Source organism: Brassica napus, chromosome C7 (genome assembly GCF_020379485.1).
Source record: "Brassica napus cultivar Da-Ae chromosome C7, Da-Ae, whole genome shotgun sequence".
Lineage (NCBI taxonomy): Eukaryota > Viridiplantae > Streptophyta > Magnoliopsida > Brassicales > Brassicaceae > Brassica > Brassica napus.
In genome coordinates, this window is record NC_063450.1 from 33333523 (window position 1) to 33345534 (window position 12012).

At 36.5% G+C, this 12012-nt stretch overlaps 2 protein-coding genes across 2 annotated transcripts; one reads left to right on the forward strand and one right to left on the reverse strand.

Moving 5' to 3' along the window:
* Nucleotides 1-7344: 7344 nt before the first annotated feature.
* On the reverse strand, nucleotides 7345-9451 carry LOC106374228 (myb family transcription factor PHL11-like). Its single transcript, XM_013814300.3, has 6 exons — nucleotides 8851-9451; nucleotides 8512-8588; nucleotides 8332-8398; nucleotides 8104-8179; nucleotides 7946-8024; nucleotides 7345-7859 (listed from the first exon to the last, which is right to left on the reverse strand). Exons 1-6 carry the CDS (start codon nucleotides 8990-8992, stop codon nucleotides 7458-7460), a joined length of 843 nt encoding a protein of 280 aa, XP_013669754.2. The 5' UTR covers nucleotides 8993-9451; the 3' UTR covers nucleotides 7345-7457.
* Nucleotides 9452-10819: 1368 nt separating this feature from the next.
* Nucleotides 10820-11788, forward strand: LOC106372813. The gene is made up of 3 exons (XM_048764168.1): nucleotides 10820-10823; nucleotides 10888-11124; nucleotides 11316-11788. The coding sequence occupies exons 1-3, from the start codon at nucleotides 10820-10822 to the stop codon at nucleotides 11786-11788; spliced, it is 714 nt and encodes a 237-aa protein (XP_048620125.1).
* The last annotated feature ends 224 nt before the right edge of the window (nucleotides 11789-12012 follow it).

Consider the following 12012-nt stretch of genomic DNA (forward strand, 5'->3'; position numbering starts at 1 on the left):
GAGCGATTTAGTCATGTTTTAAAGCTTTTTGTACAACTTATCAGTAGACTTTAAAAATGTGAACAAAAATAATTGTTGTGTTCAGTATTAATTGTCAACTAGATCTTCACCCGTGCGACTCATGTTTTACAGTATATAAAAATTTTAGAAAACGAAAAATTTAACGATTCCATCTTAACTACTTTTGTTTATTGTTTAAACTATGTATTTCATCATTGTTTCATGTAACAGGAACGTCCGTAAAATGTTGTGAGCCATAAACATTGTAGTAAGAATTTTAAGGTGAGCGGTAAAATCGATGGCATTTTAAATTATTTGATCAGTTGAATAATCAATATAAAAATGACTGGTTTGATAGTCCATAAAATATTAAGGTTTGTCTGTTGGGTAATTTTGTTTCTAGTATTGTATATCTAGTTTTTTTTTTGAAACATCTATATGTTGTTTATAGATAGCTCTAGTAAATTTATATGGTTTTGGGTTTGTATGAAATGGTATTCTTATGATCAGTTATGGTTTTGGGTGTGTAGGACTTAGTTTGATCTCTAATCTCACGTTTACATTTTATATGTATGTCATCTTTGTTGTTTGATTAGCATTGGACCAACTCAAAAGCATGTCTAAAGATATTACAAAATTACATGCCCATTTGTGTATGTTTGTTTTTTATATAGACTCATTCGTATAGTATATGTAGATTTAGGAAGTTAATTATAAAATATTAAATTAATACATTGCTATCAATGTTTCCGAACAACCTTTTTTTTTACTGCTATCCACGTTTCCAAACATATCTAAATGGTACTTCTAGTTTAACAAGATAGATATTCTTCATGTGCTCCCTCAAAAGGTTTGTTTCCAAGATGTGTTTTTTTCCTTAATGAGCGAGTAGCCTGATTCCAGAAATGCTCTCACGGGGAACCAATGATTAATAAAAGATCATTGTGAAGCTTGTGATGGCATTTACTTCAAGAACTAAGGCACCTCTTTGGTCTTTTTGCGCCTGATAAGAGTTTTCCCTTGAGTCTCTATGTTCTGTTATGAAACATTGCATTGTCCTTCACCTCCCCAGAATCCCGGATACATAGATTGCCGAGATAAACCACAATGCTCAAGAAATAGTGGACATATATTAATCACTGGATCTAAACAGAGTATAAGGAGTCATTCATTGCCAAAGAGCAATCAATAGAAAAGAGTGTCCAAGCGAGATTAAGTGGTGAATGTGGAAGAGGAAGAAGATCGTAGTGACAGATTAATTGAAACGTAAAGAAATGTTTGCAAGCGCAATTAAACACATGTTGCAAATGATGACATGTGATACCACTCAAATTACCCTAAGGAGTAAATTACTCTCTCAAATAAGAGGTTCAGTTGCAGTATTTAGGGATCGAATCCACAAGGAGCTAGGGAACCTGTTAAATCTAGTCAGGTTATTAATTCTAGGTGTTTGTTGTTTCATGGGTTTAAAAGTAAATAGCAATCCTAATTGAGCAAGTCTATTGCTCGACTAACAAGATGATTGGGGGTGTAACTTTATTGGAAGATATTAGATGCATGGTTTATATTCAGGTGTTGGAGATTATAATCATATAGATGCCTAACAGTTGCATGCATGATATATTAGAGCTCAACTCCTTAATCACAGTGATCAGCGATGACAATGTTTCACTGGTTAACTAACTAGATCTTGGATCTCAACTGTCGTCTTTTGATCACAAGAAAGTGTCGATTGATGATCCTATAGGGATATCGATCGATACACCTTTCACAATATCGATCGATTGTCAGATGACGATATCGATCGATAGCTTCTAGTTAAGCCCTAGGCGCATGTTGATAATGCTCACTAGTCTCCTAGATCAGCGGTTAGCTCTCTCTAGCAATCCTAGCATGACCGATTAGATTCAGGACAGGATGATCAAGGATGCTTGACACATGAAAATTCCTAGGTTCAATATTCTATTTAGCAAGGCTAGAACAAGCATTAAGAACAATCAATCAATGAATATCCCAACTAAGCAATTCTATAGTTGGGGTTAATCCCTCTAACATATTTGAACCCAGAATCTAACAAGTAAACTACTCAGACATAGCTAAGCAATTCATGACACAAAATATAAATAAAAACTGCATAGAATAGAACAGATGAATCAATGGAGTTCCAATCACAAATCTCTCTATGATCTTCTCTCCTAAAACTCTCTCTCTCTCTCTTGCTGAAAGTAAGAATACAATGATGGTAAAAGTTCTTTCTGCCTCCTAACACTTAGGCAAGTATATAACTATTAGGTTAAAAACTCGTCAGGGGTAATCTTGTAATTTGGTGAAGCCTTGGGTTTAAAGTCGGCTGGAACCAAGTCGCGCGTTTCGCGTCTCGACATCGATCGATGGTATAAGATGTACATCGATCGATCATAATCTTCAATTGTCGAGGCTTCTCTTCTGTATCGATCGACGACACTGGGTGTGCATCGATCGATTGCTTCTTCTGCATATCGACCTCTAATGGTCAGCTCGGATGAAATCTCTTTTAAGCTCCTAAATGCTCCATAATCATCATTTTACTCCAAGATACTTCTGAACCTGAAAACATACCTAATAGGATAGAATATATAATATATAGATAGTAAAACACTTATATACCATGGATGAAAATGTGTCAAATCCATGGTATATCAACTCCCCCAGACTTACCCTTTGGCTTGTCCTTGATATACCATGGATTTGACCCATTTTCATCCATGGTATATAAGTGTTTTACTATCTATATATTATATATTCTATCCTATTAGGTATGTTTTCAGGTTCAGAAGTATCTTGGAGTAAAGTGATGATTATGGAGCATTTAAGAGCTTAAAAGAGATTTCATCCGAGCTGACCATTAGAAGTCGATACGAAGAAGAAGCAATCGTTCGATGCACATCCAGTGTCGTCGATCGATACAGAAGAGAGGCCTCGACGATTAAAGATTATGATCGATCGATGTACATCCTGTACCATCGATAGATGTTGAGACGCGGAACGTGCGACTTGGTTCCAGCCGACTTTAAACCCAAGGCTTCACCAAATTACAAGATTACCCCTGACGAGTTTTTAACCTAATAGTTATATACTTGCCTAAGTGTTAGGAGGCAAGAGAGGTTTCAGCCTCCATTGTATTCTTATTTTCAGCAGAGAGTTTTAAGAGAGAAAATCATAGAGAGATTTGTGATTGGAACTCCATTGATTCATCTATTCTATTCTATGCAGTTTTTATCTACATTTTGTGTCATGAATTTCTTAGCTATGTCTGAGTAGTTCACTTGTTAGATTCAGGGTTCAAATAGGTTAGAGGGATTAGCCCCAACTATAGATTTGCTAAGTTGTGATATTCATTGATTGATTGTTCTTAATGCTTGTTTTAGCCTTGCGAACTAGAACATGAACCTAGGAATTTGCATGTGTCAAGCATCCTTGATCATCCAGTCCTGAATCTAATTTGTCATGCTAGGACTGGTAGAGAGATGCTAACCGCTGATCTAGGAGACTAGTGAGCATTATCAACCTGCGCCTAGGGCTTAACTAGTAGCATCGATCGATATTGTCTTCTGACAATCGATCTATATTTGCGAAAGGTGTATCGATCGATATCCCTATAGGACCATCGATCGACGCTTTCTTATGATCAAAAGACGACAGTTGAGATCCAAGATCTAGTTAGTTAACCAGTGAAACATTACCATCGCTGATCACTGTGATTAAGGAATTGAGCTCTAATATATCATGCATGCAACTGTTAGACATCTATAGGATTATAATCTCTAACACCTGAATAGAAACCCTGCATCTAATATCTTCCAATAAGTTACACCCCCAATCATCTTGCTAGTCGAGCAATAGACTTGCTCAATTAGGATTGATATTTACTTTTAAACCATAAAGCAACAAACACTTAGAATTAATAATTTACTAGATTTATTAGGTTCCCTAACTCCTTGTGGATTCGATCCCTAAGTACAGCAACTGAACCTCATATTTGAGAGAGTAATTCACTTCTTAGGGTAATTTGAGTGGTATCAGTCCTCAAGCAAAACAAACAGGCAGTCTCTGTGAAAGAGGTTTGAAAACAGCAGGTACTCACAAATTTAAAACATAGAAATCATCGTCTCTACTTTTTTGCAATCCACATCTAAAAAGTCCTAATCACAAAAGCATATTATGCAATATCCTAGCTTAGCAACCAAATTCAAGTAGTCAACAACTCAGCAAATCATGTCTGACATTCCCCTCTACTAACCTCATTTCTTAGGATAAATATAAAAGTGCAGGTTTTACCTTGGGAGTATCGATCACAGGATGCAATGATTTTCAGACAAGTATCTGGAACTTCAGGTAAAAGTTAGTTCCTAATTTCTCTCTCTCTAATTTTTCTCTTGAGTCAAAATCTGCTTTTATTGCAAGATTAGTGACCAAGGTTGGACAGGCTTCCATGAATCAAGACTTAATGGTGGCTGCCACCAAGCCCTGTTCACTTCTTTTTGACATATATCCAAGAATTCTTTGTGAAGCGAGCCTTGAAGATTGCCGCCTCCGAGTCCCATTCGAATTCTTTTTATTGGAATCTTTATAAATCAAGCCTTAATGGTTTTAGCCACCAAGTCATGTTCAGATTCCTCCTAACTAAATCTTAAGTCCTATTTAAATAATAAATTTCGGAATATATATATATTTTTTAACACTATCTACTCTATGGTCGAAATAGAGAGAAAAAAAGTGATAAATGAATCTACACAAGGCGTTACCTTCTAGACTTGTCTGAAGAATCCGATCCCATGTATACAAAGCCCCAAGACAAACAATTATGTCAGGTTTAGTGTTGGAGGTCAGCTTTGGTTCCTTCAAACAATCAAGGCAAGTGTGTATAGTTGACAGGTTGATCCACTTTAGCATCTTTAGTACTATCTGCAATCAGTAAATCTAAAATTGTTCTAAAGAGTGGTTAGATATTCAAGTATAAATCAATAATAAGATCACAGTCCCTTTCTCATAGCTAAGTATAACTTTATTAAAATGCTTTTAATAAGAATTGTCAGTAAACCTCCCCCCAGACTTAAATTACACTTAACACAGTCGGAGTTATGGTGGAAATAAATCATAAGTACTCAATGTAACAAGTTAGGAAGATAAACCTGACCGGAGTGGGAATCGATCGATGTGCATCGGTATGCATCGATCGTCACAGGTGTCAGCATGTCGATCGATGTCGACGTCTCGTCCACGGTCGATATGGTGATCATCATCCTACTTGGGTTTTGCAATAAATTTAAAAGAATAAAAACAAAAGTATATACTAGTAACTAAGAAAACCAATTAAAATTACCTAATAGTGGGTTGCCTCCCACTCAAAGCTTTGTTATAGTCATTTAGCTTGACTGTGGAGGTGTTTGGTTAGTTGGTGGAAAGACAGCTACTTGTTGGGAAACAAGCATCCACCTCATCTCTGCACTTTTTGGACCAAGCTGCAATGAAACTTCTTGTGGCCTGATCATTTTTGGTCCATCTCTCATCCATCTTTTGAATTGCATTTGAGATGTCCTGTAGCCTTTCCAGGATGTTTTCAATGCTGAACTGATGTTTTCAATGCTGAACTGATGCCATCCTATCTTGTCGTAGGCGTATGCTGATAGCTCGTTCAGTTCCTCGTGCATTGACTCCATCTTATTGTGTATCAGCTGCTCGTCGTCTGGTGTAGACGTGGTATCGATCGATGCGACCATATGTCTATCGATCGTTGCTGGTGCATTACTGTCGATCGATTTGAAGCGTGCTCTGTCGATCGATGCTGATATTTGGTGTTGCGGTTGAACCGGTAAACCCGACAATCCAGAAAAAATCCGGTTTGGGTTTTGTGAAAAACCCAATATTTAGAAACCCGCAAAAACCCACAAAAACCCAGTAGAACCCGGAACCCAATACCGGTTGAACCACTGGTTGAACCAATAAATAATTTTTACTTTTTTAAAATTTTAATTATGTTTTTAGATTATGTTTTATATTCTAAATTTCTAATTAAGAAGTTATATACTGACAAAAAAAGTTAAGTTTTTCCTTTTCAGTTTTATATTTGTGATTTTTAGATTTTAATGAAGATTTCACTATGTCACTTGAATAAAATAAAGTGAACGATGGTAGAGAGAACTAGGCCTGGGACTTATTATCCGAGATCCGGATTCGATCCGAGATCCGCTCCGGATCCGCTCCGAAAATAGGATATCCGGGGTGCCCGGATCCGAATCGAGATAGTAAAATCTTGGATCCGTGCAAACCGAATCCGGATCCGGATATCATAATTTTTAGGTCCGGATATCCGGATCCGGATCCGTGTTTTTAAAATACATTAAATTTTTAAATTTTATTAATATTTATATTTGATATATTAATATTTATACATGAATTAATCTTATAATATTATATTTTAGATTTTACAATATTATAAACATATATAAATATATTTATAAATATTTAATTTATGTATTATATTAAAAAAATTAGTATTTTTTGTTAAAAAAATTATTTTTAATTATTTTGACGGATCCGGATCCGGATCCGGATATCCGCGGATAATAGAATATCGAGACGGATATCCGAAACCCGGATATCCGGAAACCACGAATCCGGATCCGGATATTAAATCCACGGATCCGACGGATCCGGATCCGGATCCGGATACCCTAAATTTCCCGGATATCCAGATCCGTCCCAGGGCTAGAGAGAACCAAAACTAGTTGATGTGATTTGGTGTTTATTTATTTCCGTTATTGATAATTTATTATAATGATTTTTTTTTTGGTTTATTTTGTATTTGAAATTTAATTTATTATTCACATTAAACATTTAAATATTTATAAATTTTATGTCTTGATTTTTTTAGATGTCATAACTCTTACCTTGTTAGACAAAATTATAAATAGTCTAAACTATTTTTTGATATTTTGTATATCAAATGAAAATAAAAATATAGAAATTAAAGTTAAGTATTTTCTGAATGTTATTAAACATAAAAATATACATATCCAAACTATTATTTTATGTTTATAAAAACATTTAGAAAATATTAAACTTTAGTTTCTATATTTTTGTTTACATACCTGATATATTATTATATAATAAAATTAATTCATTTATTAACCCGCGCTTTGTCCGCGGTTGACCCAGTGACCCAGCGACCCAGTAAATCGTCCGGTTCAGTGTCCGGGTCGGGTTTAAAAACATTGATAATAACCGTTCCCTAGCCTAAACATAACTTATTTAGTTAAAAGAACAATTATTTGGTAATTATCTGTCTTTTAAACACTGATTCAGTGGCCAGACTTCAAAGAGCTTTGATATTTGAGTGTGACGAAAACTTGAAGCCAGTATGTGTAACATTCTATTAAAGAAAAAGGAAATAAATTAAAGAAAGCGTCTCTTTTGACTTATTGATGTCTATCTGCAATCACATTTGGCTTCATTTCAATCCCATACTTCCCAGAATTCAAGAGATCATACCCATCTTTGGAGTTCAAATCAAAATGAACAAACCCGGATTCCGGTTTAACACATGCATCTTCGGTTTCTCCTGTATCTCTTTCTCCACATAACCGAAAATTATCCGTCAAATCACCATTAACGTGTGAGATATCAGTAATCAAACCCGCCTTATTGTACTTGTGATCATTTCCTACAAGTCCTGAAAGTGCAAGATTGAAGTCCGAGAATTGACCCTTGTCTGTCTCTGCTCCATTACCACCACAAGGCATGCTCTTCTGTGCTTTCTCGAGTAAAGTCAACAAATACTTTCCTTGTGCCTCCATTCTCATCTGCAACTTTTTCTGCACCTATACATTACAAAACATAGATTCATATTGCTTCTTGATTGTTTAAAGAGAACAAAGAAGAGCCTCCTTCTTATCTTTCTAGTTACCTCGAGCTGTTCTTGAAACCGCTGTTGCGCATCGACTTGATGTCTCAACGTGTCAGCAAAAGGTACATTCCCACTTTTTCTGCGCGTGTTTGTTAACATATTGTCAAACCATATATATAAAAGAAATCTACAAGTCCATTGAGAGTGGCATCAATTACCTAAGATGGTTATCAAATCTTGATTCATTCGAGATTCCTCCTTGAGAACAATTATCAAAATGCACATATGAACTTCCTGCACGTTTTAGCGTAAACTAGAATCAAATTCTTCCTTTGCTTCCAAGTCCTCTATATCTATTATCTATATAACTAATTTATTTTCTAATACAATATGTGCGTATATTGTATATGATCATCATTTAGACATACATAGGATACATAACATACCAGCATTTTCCTTGTTTTCTTCTGTTCGATTTTGTTTTTTCGCTTGCTGTTGACCAAGTCTATACTTCTACACAATCACACATTGTAAATGAATTATGTAAAAGAGCCATAGTAAAGTGTACAACATGTTACTTTATTATATAACTAAGTTTCGTATGTCTATGTGAATGGAAATTAAACCTGTAAATGACTTTTGAGATGGTACAATGTTAAGCCTTTTAATCCCATCAGCTTCAGAACCGACTTAGGAGTTGCTTCTGCAGATCAAATCAAAGAAAACTATCACTAATCGAGCCAGATAATTACATTGATTAAATAATCTAAACAACGACGGAAGTTATCAAGGATGAATTAGGGAAATAACTTTTTCCCAATTCGGTATATTCCTTTATTTAACAGTGAAGATAAAAATTATATTAATCAAACCGGAGTAAACCAGAATCATAATAGGAAACCGGTTATCTCAATTATTGAAGAAGAAAGGAAAAATAAAAACAAGAAGAAAGAGAAGAAGCTTACTGTCTGCGCCACCAAGTTTTGCGACGGCGTCGACGAAGCGATCGTGGAGATCGGCGGTCCATCTCAGCCTCGGTTTAGGATCTCTAGTCATCATCACTCCACCATTTTCATAACCTAAACCTCCTAGATTCACTCTCTCCATTTCCTTTCTCCGATCAAATATAGATAATGGCGGGAAACGCAGAAGGAATCTAACGTCAAGGAAGACGTCGGAAGGATGAAGCGTAACCTTGAAGATTAAAAAAATGGGAATGCAAGTGGAAACTAGGTGTTAAGAGAAATTGTTAAGAGATCGAAAACGAGAGGATGAGAGGAAAAGAGAGAGCAGGTGGTGAAGAAAGATATCAAGAAACCATTTAAGGAAAAATCTGAGAAAAAGGGAGAGAGAATAAAAAGTCGTCGCGGTGATGATGGTGGAGGAGGAGAAGTGGAGACATGATTCGTCATTTAACGTCAACCTTCGCTTTAAAAAAAATAAAAATAAATTTGTATTTGTATTTTTTATTTAGCGTAAGTAACATGGAAGAGAGGAACATGGCCCGCATCATGCATATTTGTTTACTTACTAGATTTTAAAATGTCCAAGGAATTAATATAGTTTTTCGGGAATTATAATTTTGAAATTTGAATAGTTAAATGCTAGATTTCGGTATTTAAAAGTCATATATAACTTACGACTAAAGTTTTTGTTTCATTCCCATACAATCAAATCTCTCTCCACGTTGGTCCTTTGTTTAGGTATCATATTTATATGTATTGTCGGACTCGGATCTATGGCAATGGCATCTGGTTTTTATTCTTCTTGAACTTCAGAACACACATGAATATCATAGTTTTTTAACAGCAAAAAAGAAACTTGAGAAACATAACAGTTAAGTTTCAATCATATAACTCGCATATAGTTTATTTTTCTGGTTAAACATCATTTTATTGTTGACTAAAAATGAAATAAATCAAAACTTCTAATCCAGGAAACAGTTACACACGCCCCTTTCTTTGACGACTCAAGAGGCGAAACCCTAACTCGTGACAGCGCTGCAATCGACGGTTCCGCCGTCTCCTCCTCTCCCCTTCCGGTGCATCTTCTCCACTCTCCCACATCGCCTTGGTCGCTACAGATGTCTAGTCCCGAATCCGAGGCGTTCCGTTCGTCAATCTCTCCGCTCGAGAACGTGATTGACTCCAACACCGACCATGATCCTGGCCTAACTCCTCCGCTTCTTCAGGTCGCGGAGACAGGCTCGTCAATCCCTGAAATTGAGATCGTATTGAATGGCTCTTCAACTACTATATATGTTCCTTCATCTCCTTAAGCTTGTTCCCAAGATGGTGTTCCTGAGAACAACTTTGTGCTTCAGTCGACTGATTTATCTCCAGTTATTGTTCCTCCGTCAGAGTTATCCTCCGACCCTACGGCTACTTTTGTTCCATCGATTGGAGCATGGGCTAAACCTCTCACTTTTGCTCATCCAGCTACTCCACCAACACCGGCAACACCAAAGGATTTTGACCCTCAATACCTAAACAAACTCCTTGATTCCTTCTGGCCGACATTGACTGACGGACTTGGTCAAAACCAGAAGAAAAGAAATCACATCACTACTGTTAGAGAGTTTCCTCTTATACCAGTTCAGAAGATACCAGTTCCGGAACTTAAAGATGATGGAACACTAAGATTTTCGTGGGCTGCCAGAATGAACCCTGCCACCAGGAATTTTTATTGAGCTGCCAAGCCTACATTCCGACTCGACGAAACTCCTCAGGTTTCAATTCCTTCTCAAGTACTAACCTTAGGACCGGAGAATAAAAAAAAGTATGTTATTGGTCAGTTTCATCGCTGCTCTCTTCCTCCTAGAGGCTTAATTCATGCTGTAGTGAATAGGTTGTGGGAAAGATCTTGCAGAATAGGTTGTCGTAAGATAAGCGAGTCATCTTATATGTTTCACATTCCTCATGATTCAACTCGACAATGGGTAGTTCAGAGAGGTGTATGGCATGTTGATGACTGCTTGTTGTTTGTTTCACCTTGGAAACCAGTGAACTCACTTAAAGTTCCTGAAGTTTCAACTATTCCGGTTTGGGTAACCCTCAAAAATGTTCCAGATTGTTGCTACTCAAGATTAGGCCTCAGCCATGTTGCATCAGGACTTGGTGAGCCTATGAAAACGCACAAACCTCGCCTTGATCCGACTTGTTTGGGAGAAGCAAAGCTACTGGTTGAAGTAGAACTTGATAAGCCCTTCCCAAAGCAAATTGCCTTAGATGACAAACAAGGTAATATATTTTTGGTGGATGTTGAATATATTTGGATCCCGAGTATTTGCGGCAGATGTGGGCAATTAGGACATAAGGAAAGAAGGTGTCTTCTCCCAGCTGTTCAAGAAACAAGTCACGCTGGAGATTGTCTAATAAATCACCAAGGAGACAAACTGATAAAGAACAAGGTCAGTTCACTGTTGTCTCAGATCAAGAGATGGTACAAGTTGAAACTTCAGAAATGGAAACCCAAGCTGGTGTTGAGCAGGTTCTTTCAACGCGACCACACTTCCCTGCTCACTTTCCAATAGCTACTACTCAGAAGGATAACTCTACTGTGTCTCACTCATCTTTGGATGCAAAATTTATTCCAGCCGCTACAATAGCAGGTTCATCATCTGCTCCCACTTTCCACCAAATTATGGACAATGTTCCATCAGATATTATCAGTGAGGATATTAAACTCTCAGGAAATGATCCTTTAACCATGACCCTTCTTTCACCTGAATCCAACCAAGAGCTTGGTGATATAGAGAGTGATTTCTGTATTACTGAACAAATGAATGAATTTGGAAGTATGACAAGAAGCGGTAGGTTGGTTAAGCCTACACAAAAATATGGAAATGAATGGTTCACAGTTCATGGAAAAGGGAAACGAGGTCGTAGGGGTCGAAGTTCCTAAATCAAGCGGACAAATATCATTCTTATCTTGGTTAAACTAAAGAGTTGTACTAATCTTTTGGGTTTATTAGTTCTTTTATTTTTTACTTTATGTATCTAATTTTTTCAAACTACGTGATCTAACAATCGCATCATGTACTTTTGTCTTTTTAAATAGAATGTTTTTTTCAAAGAAAAAAAAAAGAAATAAATCATTTAGGAGCAGCGATGCATGTTGAGCGGCGT

Bases quoted from the DNA above. Each gene is read 5' to 3' on its own strand.
- LOC106374228 (XM_013814300.3), bottom strand. From the start codon at position 8,992: ATGGAGAGAGTGAATCTAGGAGGTTTAGGTTATGAAAATGGTGGAGTG. The intron at 8,589-8,850 runs GTAAGCTTCTTC...TTTGATCTGCAG, and splicing joins AAAACTTGGTGGCGCAGACA to AAGCAACTCCTAAGTCGGTT. The intron at 8,025-8,103 runs GTAATTGATGCC...AAACACGCGCAG, and splicing joins AGATTTGATAACCATCTTAG to AAAAAGTGGGAATGTACCTT.
- LOC106372813 (XM_048764168.1), top strand. The intron at 11,125-11,315 runs GTAATATATTTT...CTGTTGTCTCAG, and splicing joins TGCCTTAGATGACAAACAAG to ATCAAGAGATGGTACAAGTT.